Source organism: Chrysemys picta, chromosome 2 (genome assembly GCF_011386835.1).
Source record: "Chrysemys picta bellii isolate R12L10 chromosome 2, ASM1138683v2, whole genome shotgun sequence".
NCBI classification, from domain to species: Eukaryota; Metazoa; Chordata; order Testudines; family Emydidae; genus Chrysemys; species Chrysemys picta.
In genome coordinates this window covers 7,863,431-7,879,236 of record NC_088792.1, presented here as the reverse complement: position 1 = coordinate 7,879,236, position 15,806 = coordinate 7,863,431, and the positions used below count along the sequence as shown (strand labels likewise).

Genomic DNA, 15,806 nt, shown 5'->3' with positions numbered 1-15,806 from the left:
ATATACAGCTGAAGCAACTCCATGGTAGAAGTCACAGTGGCTTTGCAGCAGTAAGATGTGCTAAGCCAGTAGTTACAGGTTGATAAGTTTAGTTGCAAGGTGTCAATTACACACCAGCCACCAGGTTTTAAAGTGGATGCCTGCTGGAGCACTTAAGATGCAAGTTCATCTTTTGTGAGAAAATTCTGTGCACACAATGGCCAATGTACGTACCTCAAGATCCTTCCTTAAAGCATGAAGGGCTGATCCTGAAAGGTGCCAAGCCTCCGTTTCCAGTTGAATAACGGAGGCCACCCTACTCATGTTTGCAGTGTGTAAGCAAATGGTATGGAGTGTAACCACAGCTGAAGCTTGGTGTTACTAAGTATGTAACAAGTCAAAGGGGCGCATTTTATCATGCCGTTTGAATGACAGCTGGCATATGGGAACACAACTTCCTCTGCAATTGGTTTAAGGGCACCCAGTTTATCCCCATGCAGTCAGGGTGCCATAGATACTGTCAGAGTATTCTAAATTAGGAAGTGTTTTGATTATGCAATCAGACACTATGGCGAGTCCAGATGAAGGTGGTTCGGGCTGAGAGAGTAGGACTCAATGAGGTAAGGGCCTGAATGGGGTGTCTTTTTGGGGTGGGCAAGGTGCATAGCCGCAGTATTGAAACAGAACACAAGAAGGGCCGAGAAATCCTTTAAATAATTTTGGGAGGCTTTCAAAAAAAAAAATGTAACAGGTTTATTTAAATACAAAGTTACTGTAAAAAACACAGCCCCAAATCAATATATTAACAATTGCATCCAGTGTACTCTTTAGTTAAAACATACTTGTGATAATTAGGTGCAGTCTATAGTTTTATGTAGTTACAATATCACACCGTCCCACATCTTAAAAAAACAGGTTAAAACCCACCGTTTAATTATTCTAAAATATATATAGCTTTTGTTCTCATATGCACCTCTCTGACATTCAGATTTAGTGTATTTCAGTTTGAGTGCAACATTTAGATACAGTTTACCTTTTTAATAATAAAAAAAAAAGACACACCATAGAAATAATGGGGTCTGATTCGGTCCTATTTACACCCCATTGAGTCAGTAGGGTAGCATGTCAGCACCTAAAGACATCATTTTAAGTAGCTCCCGGCTTTTCCACAGAACCTGTAGTGCGGGACCACATTTGTTTTTAATTAAATTGCCCTGCAGCGTTTCAGAGGTCTTTCAGTGCAAGGCAGTTGTAGTTCCCCTGGTGCCATGTACGCCAGGTGAACTGAGTGGTTCCTATCTGCAACAAGACATGGAAGTTTACTGAGTAACATCCCTGAGATTAAAGGATTCAGCAGGATGTAAAAATATTGATAATTACAGTTGAAGTACTCTAAAAATCAAGTTAGTCAATAGCAGCTTTAAAATGCGACAGTGATGGCGCAGAGGGGATTTGGCTTGGCATGTCTAGCAAGGACAATGGGGCAAGAACCGTCACTCCGCTATACAACACGTATCTTCACTTCTCCGGGAAGAGGTTATTGGGGGGAAATGGAAAAGGATCTCTTATCTCTGTGCCGCTGATTCCATCAGACAGGACCATGCAGGCAAAGCAGAGGAGTTACATTTTGGTTTTAAGGTTTTTTTTAATCAAAACATCCACCCCAGGATATTTTGGCTTTGCAAAATAAATGCAAACAAAAACAGGAGGAAGTTTAATGAGGTCATGGAGCAGAGGCAGACTTGTAAAATGCAGAAAAATAGGATTAATCTGTAGGGTGAGAAGTTTTTGGCAAAGGCCACAAAATGGTTTATGCTGAAAAATGGAAGGCCTGGGGTTTGCACAGAACACTAGCTGAAAATTGAAGATTTAAAGGTCAATATCCAACTGTGTGGATTAGAGTTGGGCTGTAATTTTATGGATGGCCTAATAAAAACCATATTTTGCTTTATTCATGTCAGACAGAGGAACGCAGGACCAGGTTTTGTCAAGGGCAAAAGATGTTAGATAGAGGTTGAGGAAGGATCTTGCTCCTTGTAGATGGCAAGCATCACCACAAGTCCAGACACTAGCTGTTTTGTACTTTAAAATAAAAAGCCTTGGTCTAGAACAAACATTCTTCCCATTGGAAAGTGAACTACAACAGCGGTGACTCAATTCCCTCTTCACCTCCTAACAGTGTACGGTCATCAAAGTGCATGAACCAGATGTCCTCTGGATTGTGAAGGTCAAGGATCACGTGCCATGTGCCAGGTCTCCCTTTGATGCAGCCTCATATCTTTTTGAATGTGCTCGTAACACGACTGGAGAAGAAAGAGCAGAATCAGTAAGGAGAAGTGTGTGTGTTCATTTGAGAGAGAGCTTTTGGACAAAATTATGGTCTCATGAATGTACATTGAGGCCAGAACATTTCCCTAAAGCAAACGGACTACAACTGGAAGCTACAAAGAAACACATTAAACATGTTCACTCTGGAGCTGCTCAACAGGGTAAGGAGGGAAAATTGTTTAACTACCAACATCTACACACCAAATTAACGTACAGACCATGGTCCACCAATGCTTCTCCGGCTGCAATAATAGCCACCTAGTCCCGTGATCTATCCAACTAACCCTGAAGGCTGATCAATCAATGCTCCAGGAGCAGACCTCCTCCCAAAGGATTCCTGCCACTGTGTAAGGAAGTTCTTTCAGACCCCAATTTCTGGGGGGGAGGGGGGAAGGAAACAAAAAAACCAATTCAGCTCCATGCAGGTGATTCAATACCTTAGGCCTGGTCCACACTAACCCCCCACTTCGGATTAAGGTACGCAAATTCAGCTACGTTAATAACATAGCTGAATTCAAAGTACCTTAGTCCAAACTTACCGCGGGTCCAGACGCAGCAGGAAGGCTCCCCCGTTGATGCCGCGTACTCCTATCGCCGAGCTGGAGTACCGGCGTCGACGGCGAGCACTTCCGGGATCGATCCGGGATTGATTTATCGCATCTAGACCAGACGCGATAAATCGATCCCAGAACATCGATTGCCTGCCGCTGGACCCGGAGGTAAGTGTAGATGTACCCTAAGTCTGATAAAATAGCTGCCAGTCAGCAATCCGCAGTAAAGCTACTCCCACAACTTCTTTGGTCAACAGGGCCATTACTTGAATAGTTTCTTACTCTTTAAGCAGCCTTGCCTGCTACAATCTAACTTCATTGTTAGAAACCTCTTCCTTACCTCCAGTGCTGTTAACAGAAAGTCATACATCCCTCCTTCATTGGTAGGGTCCATCAAATCTCTGATCAGATGTATCTCAGCTCCTAGATGTTGTATTCTAGAAAACAAAAATAGTGGCCATCCTTCAAATGAATCCTCGGACACAAATATCTTGGACTTAGCAGGCAACTTCCCTACAGGGCAGTGATGATCCAATAATCAGGGTCTGGTGTGAGAACTGGGATAAGAACCCAGTTCTAATTCACAGAACCAATTGCCTCTGTGGCCTTGAGTTAGTGGAGTCTGATTTTTGGAGGTGCAAAGCACCTGATCTTTTGGATGTTCAGAACCTAAGAAAATTCAAGCCCTTAACATTTGTGCCTCGGTTTCCACATCTGCACTTGGGGGACAATGCTCCTCGTACCCATTTCAGGTGGGGGCAGCCTTATCAAATGTATGATCCTGTTTTTTTCCATCTCTAGGTCTCAGGGCCAGATGAGATTCCCAAAGCTTCTTACTTTTGCTTGTGTGGCACACAGTACAATAAGGACCGGTAGCGTAACCAGGAAGCACAGACGTGTGCAAGGAGTGGAGAGAGAGAGAGAGAAAGAGAGAGAGAGAGTTCACTTGCAAACCTCACAGAACAGTGCAGCTCCATTCTTACCGAATCTGAACTGGTTCATTCAGCACTAATGAAGACAGCGCAGGCAACAAATTTCTCTTTACAGAAAACTAATAATTTAAGACCTATTTCTATACTGGTAAAGCTTAATTTTGAGGCATTTCAGTGACGCCTACCAGAGGCTCAGAATCCCTCACAGCCATAAATTAGACCACAACATCCCAGTAAAGTAGGAAGTAGATCCATTTTACAGATTGGAACAGAGTCCCAGAAAGAGTTAGGCAGCCCAACGTCACACAGGAACTCAACTCAGTTCTCCTCATCCCTAGTCGGGTGCTGTAACTACAGCAGTCTTCTTTGGGCTCTTTCATCTCAGTGACTTGCTACTGAAGACATGGGCTGTGAGGGTGAGCAGAAGGCCTTTTCCATCTGCAGTGCAGTACCGGTTTTCAGTGGCATATGGAGACACTTCATAATTACAGTTGGTCAGAGTCTCTCATTTGTCAAAGTTTTCCCACTCACCATTGAATTTTTCTATATGGAAATACTGCCAGTGCATCATGGGAGTTGTAGTTCACATACTTCATGCTCCCATTCTCCTCTATAGGTCAGGCTCCCTGGTCAGACTACATCTGCCATGATACACCATGGTGTTCCCTCTTGGAGAGAGAAGTTGTCCAGCATGCAAAATGTAGTCCAGCCAGGGAGCCCAGCCCATAGAGGATAGGAACATGAGGTAACTGAACTACAACTCCCACGAGGCACTGCATCTCCAAATCTAAGTTTCAGGATATTGGCCAAAATACTTCATTCTCCATGGACAATTTTGATTTTTTTTTCCTAGTGTGAAAACAGACCTCACAAAATACTTCATTTAATCAAACCCCCAAATTTCCCATTAAACAGTTTCAACCAGCCCTAACGGAGCATATGTAACACCAACAGACCCCAGCGGGCGGGATCAAACCGGGGACCTCTGGAGCTTAGGGCATGAGCCTCTACCGCATGAGCTAAGATCCAACCGGCTGTTAGCTAAGGCTGTAGAGCAAACTCATTTTAGCGCTCTCTCTAAGTGGTCTCGGTGCCACTAGCTGGGACAGACCACCACACCCAGAAGGTGTGTGGATTACACATACGCAAGAGACACTCTGCTTTATATTAGCAGTGGTAAACATGAATCTCTTACCTGGCCCGCGATACAACATACATCAACAGCGGCAAGAGGTCATCCATTGGGAGTTTATAGTCCCTCTCCACTACTCGTGACACCGTGGTCTCGATCTCCTCATAGGTCTTCTGAAGGATCTCCAGCTTTTCCCGGGGGTCCACAGTAGTGCTGCCAATATAAAGATAAACTGAGAAAGCAGCCCCGGGCTACCCAGCTAAGAGGCGAGAAGTGGCATTACTGAGATACCTCAAAGCAGAGTAAGAGGGTCAGTCTTTTGAATGGAGAAGGCCAGTTGCCTGAACTAAGACAAGACTTCATGATCTAAAGGGTTCACCAGGATGAGGTCAGGAAGGTCTCTCTCCACTGTGGCATTGCACAAATAGAGCTTAGGTCTCCTCAAGCTCTCAGCATTAGTCACTCGCCCTGAGTCTATGCTAATATTTTTCAGGAAGGTTCTCCCCTAGTGCTAGCCTAGACTGAGAGCTCAGGTATCTTAATGACCATGTCATCCAACCCTGCTTAGGCATGAGTAAGAAATCACAGAAGGCCACTTACATCAACTTTTGCAGACATTCCGTAGCAGAAAGGAAGCACTTGTCTTTGACAAGAGAACGTCTCTGAAAGGCAGATAAGTGTTTGCATTAGTACGCATGTAGTTGTGGCCGTGTCAGTCCCAGGTTACTAGCGACACAAGGTGGAGGGAGGTCATGTCTTTTGTTGGACCAACGTCTGTTGGTGAAAGAGACAAGTTTTCGAGCCACACAGAACTGTCCGTGCATTTTGTCTGTGCTGGTACAGTCATCTGGGAAGCTTAGGAGGTCTTTGAAACCCCATGATTCAGCAAAGCACATATTATAGAATAATTTCTATAGATTGCCTTTCCTCCCAGAGGACTTCATCAGCAGCAATCTATTCACTAATGAAATGCAGCCACCCATGGAGCAGACATTGCAACATGACCAGACCCTGTATGCACTGACCAGGGTGCTGCGGGGTGAGGCACAGTGACTGGTCTGCACACTCACTCTGCAGTGCACAGTGCCAGATGGCAACAAATGGCAGGAATGGGGCAGGAAGCCATCAGCCTGACCCCACGGACAGAAGGCAGCTGGAGAATGACTGTGGGCACAGGGAGCCCCCACCAGGCCAAGCCCCAAGGATAAGGCGGTTGCACTAACAGGTTTAGGTCAGGTCAGTTCTGAAGACAAGTCTCAGGTCGGCTGTGCTTGGCTCAGGTTTGGGTCCAGGCTGGATTTTAAAGTTTGGACCGAGCAAACCTCTAGAGCGGAATGCAGATGTTTAGCATCATGCAACAACCCTGTGCAACCATTTAGGACAGGAAGAAAATTAGTACTTAGCACTGGAGTGTCTATGAACTGTCATAATACAGATAGAGAAACTCCTGCAACAGAGTGGAAATGCCTTCTACTTAGAAGATAGAAGTTTTATTGATAATACTGGAAGTCTATTGTCCATATCTTTTCTGTATCCTGCATTTATTGGATCCAATGCTCTCGTGTACATGATCTGCTACTGATGTGTTATTTGACACATATCTAAATACAAAGGCCCAGATCTTCACCTGATGTAATTCGGCCTGGCCCCATTAGTTTAAGCGTTTTCACTGTAGTTGGAGCAGCTACTCCAGTTTGCTCTGAGGATCTATCCCAGGACTGCTACTTACCTGATTGGTCGTTAGGGTGAGATCTTTGAGGGGCCACAGGTGTCTGAAATGAGATGAAGACCGAGCAGTTATGACGTGCAGATCTACCCCATCCCCATGTTAGAGTCTAAATTCTCACTCACCCATTCGCCCTGACAAACCCTTGCTCTTGGTGGAATCACCACCATGGACGTAGACTTATGAGTTCCGATTCTCCACTCTAGCACTGGCCTGGAACCAGTAACGGTTGGATTAACTGAACAACCCCACTTTAAGAACCGGTTGTAACAGAGTGGAGAGTCAGGCTTATGCCACAGCATGTTGCTCCTTTCAATTGTGAATCACCATTCTCCATATGCTGCTGTGGGACCCTTCTAACTTGAAGTAAACCAGTCACTTGGTAAAGCAACTGGAAAGACTCTTGCTCAAGAGAGACATACAGAAAGGAAGGGAACAAACTCAGCATGGGAAATTAAAGTCCTGGCCTTTTAAGAGTACTCCTGACCTGTAAGAAAGTACTGTATATTACAGGAACTCCATCAAGGGATTGACATTGCTGCCCAGGAAGAGTTTAAGCACTAGGATGAATGAGGAGTACTGGAACCATAGGGTCCATTGGTGAGTTCTTGCTTCCCACCCCCATCAGAACTTCTCTCTGCAGAGTGTGTTCTCCCAGCTGTTTTGGGAATTTGTTCAGTGCTGGGTTACTCACTTCTGTACGTCCAGGACCTCTAGCAGCTTAATGTCAGGAAATAAACTCAGGTCCACAATCCCCTGGCAGTAGAGGTCATCTTCCTTCTCATGATAGAGCATGTACAGCATGAAGAGCTCCGGATAGAAACAGGGCAGGATCAGAGGCAGAATCAGTCTGTATGCACTCAGGTCACTGAGTTAGAGAGGAAAGCAAAAGATGAGCCCTACTGATTGTTGGTATCTGTTTGTTAAAGGTTGTGTCCACACAGGATACAAGTTAAGGCTCAACATATAACACCTTAAAGATGTGTCCATCTTTCTCCCCACTCCCCTCTTCCTAGTGTCCAATGCTGCGACTGGATAATTTTGCGACCAATATAGGATAGAACATTTGTAGTAGTTAAGATCAGAGTAATCAGATCTCAGGCTACAGGACATGGTCTACAGAGGTCAGGAAGGAATCGTTCATCCCTTTTACCCCACATAATGCAATGCTCAACCAGGTGACTCATTTAGGTGTTGGGAGAGGTTTTGTTTCCTCTGATGTTTCAGAGCTCTCTCTCCTTCAGTGGTTTCTGAGCTCACATCCAATGTCCGAACTAACACGGTGTCTAGTCCATAAGGTGGGAATGAGTGAAAATGTGTTAGCACAGTTTTTCCCCTAAGGCCTGGTCCACACTAAGCCCCCACTTCGAACTAAGATACGCAACTTCAGTTATGTGAAGAACATAGCTGAAGTCGAAGTACCTTAGTTCGAACTTACCATGGGTCCAGACGCGGCAGGCAGGCTCCCCCGTCGACTCCGCATACTCCTGCTCCGCGAGAGGAGTACCGGCGTCGACAGCGAGCACTTCCGGGATCGATCCGGGATCAATTTATCGCGTGTAGACAAGACGAGATAAATCAATCCCAGAAGATCGATTGCTTACCGCCGGACCCGGAGGTAAGTATAGACGTACCCTAGGTGTGGCTGCACCAGCTACGTGGATTTATTGCCACAACCAAAGGCTAGAAAACAGGATGGTCTCCATGCCTAATGTTTCTTCAGAAGAGGTAAAACAGATATGGCGTTATAACCAAATGACCATTAATCCCAGCCACCTTTTCTCTCCATCTTCTGTCTCTGCCAGCGGTTGGCCTTTCTGCTCCAATGCCAGATGTAGTAAACCCCTGAAAGGCAAGTAGAAGATTTAGCTTCTCATTTTCAAGGGTAACTCAGTCATTCACTAGTTAGCATTAGCCAGATCTTCTCCCCCTGCAAAATTGGCAGCTATAACAGTAACAGTACAGGAGAGGCAAACAGCTTACTTAGTGCATTCAAAATGAGTGGATACTTCATTGAAGATGGAATGACTTGTTCTAGAGAATTATTTTAGATCTCTGGACTGGGGGCACCCATACTTTGCACAGAAACCACTGCTGCGAAGGGTTTAATACTTGAAGATACTCTGTAGGCTTAAGTGCCAGCTCACAACAGAGGAATGTATTACATTGGTGATACAGAAACTCATTCTAGCAATGTCCATAAGGAATCCAGCTGGGAAAGAATTAAGTCTCTAGAAGAGGCAACATAACATAAGGATGGCGATACTGGGTCAGACCAATGGTCCATCTAGCCCAGTATCCTGTCTTCTGACAGTGGCCAGTGCTAAGTGCTTCTGAGGGAACGAACAGAAGAGAGCAACCATCGAGTGATCCATCCCCTGTCGTCCACTCCCAGCTTCTGGCTAACAGAGGCTAGGACACTCAGAACATGGTGTTGCATCCCTGCCCATCTTGACTAATAGCCAGCGATGGACCTAACCTCCATGAACTGATCTAGTTTTTTGAACCCACTATACTTTTGGCCTTCACATCATCCCCTGGCAAAAAGCTCCACAGGTTGACTGTGCATTGTGTGACGTACTGCCTCACGTTTGTTTTAAACCTGCTGCCTATTCACTTCATTGGGTGTCCCCTAGTTCTTGTTACGAGAAGGAGTAAATAACCTTTCCCTTATTCACTTTCTCCACACCAGTCAAGATTGTATAGACCTCTATCATAACCCCCTTAGTTGTCTCTTTTCCAAGCTGAAAGGTCCCACTCTTAATCTCTCCTCATACGGAAGCTGTTCCATACCCTAACCGTTTTAGTTGCCCTTTTCTGAACCTTTTCCAATTCCACTTTAATGCTTTTCCAAGGCACTTTAACGCTGTCTAAAGCGATCCCATTTGTAGGGCTGCCACTCCCGTCTCAGATCAGCAATAGCTCTGGTGTTTCCCTAGACAGTGTATGGACTCAAGGAATAAGATGTCCAAAAGCTTCTTGTTCTAGACAATTCGTCCATTCACCTGTGAGCCTAACAAGTCAATTGCAAAATAGTGCAGCTCTATTCTGAAAGGCAACTAAAAATGGCATCAAGGGACTTCTGTCTCAATATTTCCTCAGCCAAATCGGTTCCATTTACAGTTAGAGGGTTTTTGAGTGGCCAGCCCTGGACACAGCCAGCCAAGCTGGGTTCTTCCTCCTCACCCATCACCAGTAAGAAAGGGTCTGAAAATGAAGTTAGGCCATGCAGCCATTTTCAGTGGGTTCACACAGCCGTAACAGACTGGATCTTAGTAAGCCAGCCTGTTGATGCACAAGGAGGAACAGAATCCAACCCATTCTGCAAGTTGTGTTGGCTCTGCCAATTGCACAGGAGTAAAAAAAGACAAAACCGCTTTTCTGAAGGCATTAGGGTGAAGAGATACACCCTTGAATACACAAAACAGACTGGTTGATTAAGACAGAGCTATGTTTTTCCCATAGTCATTTTTTACAATAGGATTTCCTTCAGCTATAGTTCATGAGACTTCATGGGGGCAGATTACCCCACATCTGCCCATTATGGCATTTCTCACCCCTTCCTCTGAAGTATCTGTTGCTGGTCACTGCCAGAGATAAGAAATTGTCTAGATGGACCATGCATCTGATCCAGACTGGCAAGTCCTAGGTCACTAAGATTGTATATGGAGTAAAAGGGAGTATGTTTACCTAGGTACTACAGTGATGAGAGTCATAGGCATGAACACCTAAAGAGATAAACCTCTGAAGTAAACTTTCTGATGGAAAGAAACTGGATTGCACAGAAGTACTAGATGCACTAATCCAGGGCCTAGCCCCCCAAAGAATGAATTAGATTGCCTATCTAGCAAGTGTTCCTCACTAGCATATGATTGCATGGAAGCCAATTACACACTGGACTTACTGGTAAAGCTCCCATATTTTCTTGGCATAGTACTTGACCTCCTCTTGGGCCATGTTCAGTAGGTGCTTGTTTGCTCCGATCCCAGAGTATGTAGCCTGAAAAGCGAACGTCAGGGCCTTCAACAGCTTTCCTAGTGGGTGCAGGGAAGACTTAAAAGCCTGCAAGACAGTGGAGGAAAGTTCTGCATTTAAGGGATGGATTGCCAGGGTGAGTCCTCCCTTCCGCCTGGCAGGAGAGGGCCTTCAAAACCAAGCCGTAGATTAGCCAGTGAGCCAGTTCAGCCGAGGGAAGATGAGCCGGTGGGCCTTGGTCCATATCCGGGCAAATCCCAAAGGGACGTAGCCTCCCTGCGGATGGAGAGCCACCCAGCTCAACCTCTAGCCAGGGCCTTATGGTGGCTAGGCAGGATATTGTTTAGGTCAATATCCTATTGGAAAATGCTGCTATTCTCTTGACCCAATCCTGCTCGCACTGAAGGGTAACAATTGGTGCCTCTAGGCACGACGACTATACAAATAGCATTTTGCCATTGACCTTCAGTGGGAAGTAAGGTCAGGCTCTCTCAGCAGAGGTCAAGGGATGGAGGAGACTGAATTACCCCTTGGGGCTAGTCCTTCCAACACAACAGTAGACTTGTATTGCCACAGCCTGTGCTGGGAGGCTAGAGGTGAAGCTTCAGTCTCCAAGGCAGCCCAGCTAACCCTTTTCTTCACCAGCACCACAGCTCGCGTAGCACTCGGAAGAGAAAACTCTGGGGGTTACTGGCTGTGGATTGGTTAGAGTGCCTGGTTTTCCCCAGTCACTGGAGAAAAAAAGAGTGGTTGTTTCAGAGGGAGTTACAGAAGATGTGTTCTACTGGACAGGGACCATGTTCCTTTTGTGTGGTGGGCGCCTCCCATTTCTGGGTGCTTCAGAGCCTCGGCGCACAGTGCATTTTGAGGGGTACCTTTTGTAAATAACACTGGAGCGACTCTGGCTCCTGATGCTGAACTAGTTCTTCAAGGACATCCTCCATCTTCCCAGAGACATCCTCGGGCCCCCTGCGAGGGAGGAAAACAAGTACAAGGGTGACGGAGGAGTTGTTGTTCAGCCCTTGGGCCTAACTGCCACCTACCTTGCGCTGTGTGTAATCATGTGTTACCCTTGGCACAGGATGAACAGATTCACAAGGCAGAGGAGAGTCAACTCCCCACCCTGTGTGTTCATGGTCTCTCTCAATGACTCTCTCCCCAAATTACTTCATTTATATGGAGTTATTTTTCCACCTTTCCCACTCCCTCTGAAGCATCATTTAATGGCCAAGTCATTCTTAGGGGGCTTAAACCAGCCAATGAGACACGGAGATCCCTCCCAATACCATATCAATCAGGGTATAAGAGAAGCTTGACCAGCTGAATCTCTTGAATTCTCTCCCCCGAGAAGCACCGTTGTGTTTGGTGAACACCGGCGTTGGACAGTATACGCTGCACAGTAATCATGAGGAAGTGTCAGGTTCTAGCCTGACGGAACACACCTGCCCCGGCGAGGCAATGCCACCCGTAGACAGGCTCGCAGGAGTGACTGGACAACCCGAGGTCAAGACTTGAACCCCAAAATTGAACACACTAGCCCACTGCACCGGGACAAGCCAGTTGTCACCTTTGGCAGAAGAGGTACTCCTGAGACTTGCGCAGCTCCTTGCTTGTCTGTATATGGAACCCGGTGAAGGACTCCTCCATTTCTTCTTTGCAGCCAGAGTGGAGGAATCCCAGAAACTGGTCGTAGATACCCTGCCATCTCTTCTCCACCGGGAACTCATCAAGACCCAGCTGACTGCACAACAAAGATGAAGTTACGCCTTGCTTCCGTCACCACTCCCTACATTGCCACCGACCGCCCCTTCTAATCATCTCGTGAACACAGTTTCTCCCGCCCCAGCCACTAGCACAAACACCACTGGGGCATGTAACAAGGAGCAAAGTTCAGCAGGGGTCAACTTTGATTTATTTTGCTGGCAATGAGATGCATTTGGCCAGGGGGTCCCAAAGCTTGGCACATGGACTATTGGTGGTCTAGGGTAGACTAGGCACACATTGTGCACTCTCCGTCTTGCTTACAGCTGCTTCTGCAGATACAGAGGCTCTTTGCTTAAGAGCCTCACGAAGCAGCTGGTGACAGAGCCAGGCCAACTACCTCTGCTGGTAGCTGCTGCTATACAAGCAGAGGAAACAGGATTGGCTCTTGCGGCGTGGAGGAACCAGCCAGAAGTGGAGAGGAAACCTCCTGGGGAGAAGGAAATGGTGTGGCTGGGCTGCATGTCCAGGAATTCATCTCAGGGGAAGGCTGGCAGCATTCCAACTGCTGCCTTAATTCCTGGGTTGTATCAAGAGAGGTCAACTCGGGAACATTGTGGCTGAGACTGATCCAGAACATCCCTGCTGCAATGTGCATCACCCAGCTGCCTCGGCCACTCTCAGTTGGCTCCATATGGGTCTCCCTGGTGGAGAGGGAAGTTGTGAGCATCTCACACCCTTCTACAGAGGGCTCTGCTGCTGGGGGCCTTGCAACAGGTGCTGTAGGAATCCGCCCATTGGGTTCAAGTCAGAATTACCGTCTGCTTTCATGTGGTCACCTGTCAGGGAGCGACCGCTGCGTAGGAAAATAGAGCTCTGACCACCCAGTAAGATATTTCAGCCTACCCACAGTGCTTCCTAATTCGAGCCAACCATGCCCTGCTAAGCAATTCACATGCTGTCGCTCTGTCCTCGGATCACTGTCCCTTCTAACTCCCCGCCACATCTGGCAGTACACTGCAAGCATGAGTATCAAGAAGGGGGCAGGGAGTGGGTCAAATATTGGACCTCCTTCCCCCTTTTTTGTGAATCATAGAAATGTAGGGGTGGGGGGAAGGGACCCTCCAGACCTCATCTACTCCAAGACCAAGTATACTTAGGCCATTCCTGCCAGGTGTTGAACATGTTCTTAAAAACCTTCAGTGACAGAGATACCACAGCCTCCCCAGGCAACCTGCTCCAGTGCTTCAGAATCCTTCTAGGTAGCAGGCTTTTCCTAATGGGATGTACGGCTAGAAATTGCGCCTCGAAAAACCCTCAAGACTTTGAGGAAAGGATGCCCTTGTTCTTAAGGCACTGGCTTGGACTCAAGATGGGATCAAATTCTGGGATCAAATCTCCCTCAGGCTCTGTAGGTGGCTTTAGGAAAGTCATTCATCTGCACATCAGAGCCTCATCTGTAAAAGTGGGGGAGGGTTCTCTTTCTCCTTTGGCCATCCTTGCTTATTTAGACTCCACTCTCCAGGGTAAGGGCGGTCTTATTTAGATGTACAGAGCCTAGCACCGTGGGGATTCAGTCGGTGCTAATGGAATACAAATCAGAGTTATTTACGGCCACTCACACTTTGGTTATGGAGGCATCTTGCTGGTCGCTGGAAGTGTTCAGGATTCCTTGCGTCTGAAGCCCTTGGCCTGATTTGTTACTAAAGGTGCCCTCCAGAGTGAAGCCATTGGAAAAGGTCAGCTTTCCCTGAAACAAAAAATAATGGGGTTATTCTATTGAGCTCTCGCTTGGCAGGAGGTTGGATAAGGTTCCAACCCCCCTCTCGTGAAGCCCACAAGCAGGAACGATCCCTAAAAGGAAGTCTAAGAAGGTTATTTCCACTAGAAGGGCTATACATTGAAAGCACTCCCAATGCCAGAGAACGTCACGAAGACAGGAGATCCCAGGAGCCAAGAGACAGAAGTCCATTTGACTCGAGTGACACGGCCCATACTGATAGGACTCTGGATATGGACATCCAGCTAGAAATGCATGGGTCCAATACGACAAGTAGGACTAGGTATTAGTCATTGCCCTGAAGTTCCTGGCCTAAACCTAGAGAGATGGCTCAAATCGCCAAGATACAGTGAATATACAATCTGGAAGTCTAATTCTGGTTTAGTTTCTCCCCTGTTCCTTAAGGCACCAGCGGGCTTGGCATCATTGGTGTAGTGAGGTGAGCACAGGAAAATGTGCGCCTGGAAAGCTTGCAAGAATGGATCCCTTTTGAGTGCTTTTTAGTACCCAGGTAAGCGCTGTTCTGTGAGACAAGGTCTCTGGATTCTGCAGCACTCTGGGGTGGCAGATGGGAAATTCTGTGGTAGCTTGATTCAGGCTAGGAGGTTTAATGAGCTCAGCAACTAAGTAATTCAGTAGAGCCAGCCCTTCTTAGGATGTGAACCAGGGATCAAGGCCTGCTTGATCCCAAGTAAGGACCTTTTCAAACCCAACATTAATTTCAGTGGTAGTTGTGTCTAAGTGCTTTAGTTGGACTTAGGCAAACTCAACACGGCTACCCCTCTGATACTCAACCCTAGTACGCTAGCTGTAAGATGTGGCAGACCCGTCAACCTCTTGTGGACTAGCCACTAGAAGGAGACAAAGATCCATGCTTAGCATGCGTTATTGAGCACCACGACATGGATTGTAAGTCACTATATTAAAGTCACGGTGATACTACCCTCACATTCCTCGTGTGACCTGGCACGGATTTTTGTAACAAGCTGGAGGATTATGGAGAAGCGCCTTAGCTGTATATTTGTTCATGCTCATCAGTGAAATGCTTTAACGTGTTGATTTAAATGGTCATCTTCATGTTTCAAAGTGAAGCAGTTGAAACAAATGGGGCTGCTCACACCTCTGAGCTATTGTTGTAGGCTAGTGCAGATGCCGGTTCCAAAGCATTGTGTTTGCACTGTTCCAGTTTGTGGGGTTCTCTAAGCCACCATGAGGGTTAGAAACTTAAAAAACAAAGGTTGCATCTGATTCTGCAGCTGCAGAATCACAGAAAACATGGGACCATGCTAACCCTTTGTTGTAAAGTTTCTAGTGTGATAAAAGGAGCTGTAACTAATAGGAAAAAAGGTATGAACGTTGATGGACAGGCGTGCCAGCTTTCTTGAAAGTTAGCAGTAACACAGCAGGGTAGGCAAGTAGCTCACCTTTCCAACAAATGTCAGATCTCTTGTGAAGTTGCCTTCATAAACAGAGTCATTTTCTAAGAGGAGAATCCCAGAACCCTAGGCGATAAAAGAACAGACATTGAGTGGGGAATGAGACACATTGGCTTCTGTTAAGTTATTGCATTTTGTCCAACACATGGGCACACTGACATATGCCATTTGTGGGGTGCAGTGTGTATGGCACGTTATAGTGGGGAGGAAGATCGTGTATTAACATAAGCTATCAGGCACTAGGTGGGAAAGGAGTTTTTTTTCGC

At 46.5% G+C, this 15,806-nt stretch overlaps 1 protein-coding gene across 4 annotated transcripts in view; it reads right to left on the bottom strand.

Annotated features, from left to right (window-relative positions):
* Positions 1-713: 713 nt before the first annotated feature.
* Positions 714-15,806, bottom strand: part of ALS2CL (ALS2 C-terminal like) — a 57,554-nt gene continuing 42,461 nt past the window's right edge. For all 4 annotated transcript variants that reach the window (XM_065582545.1, XM_065582547.1, XM_065582543.1 and 1 more), the window contains exons 15-26: positions 15,529-15,606; positions 13,947-14,074; positions 12,191-12,364; positions 11,499-11,592; positions 10,553-10,710; positions 8,425-8,493; positions 7,343-7,516; positions 6,652-6,694; positions 5,523-5,584; positions 4,986-5,135; positions 3,199-3,295; positions 714-2,282 (exon numbers count right to left, since the gene is read on the bottom strand). In XM_065582545.1, the coding sequence (XP_065438617.1) occupies positions 2,208-2,282; positions 3,199-3,295; positions 4,986-5,135; positions 5,523-5,584; positions 6,652-6,694; positions 7,343-7,516; positions 8,425-8,493; positions 10,553-10,710; positions 11,499-11,592; positions 12,191-12,364; positions 13,947-14,074; positions 15,529-15,606 (1,302 nt within the window). In that variant the 3' untranslated portion in view covers positions 714-2,207. The remainder of the gene's footprint in view (positions 2,283-3,198; positions 3,296-4,985; positions 5,136-5,522; positions 5,585-6,651; positions 6,695-7,342; positions 7,517-8,424; positions 8,494-10,552; positions 10,711-11,498; positions 11,593-12,190; positions 12,365-13,946; positions 14,075-15,528; positions 15,607-15,806) is intronic.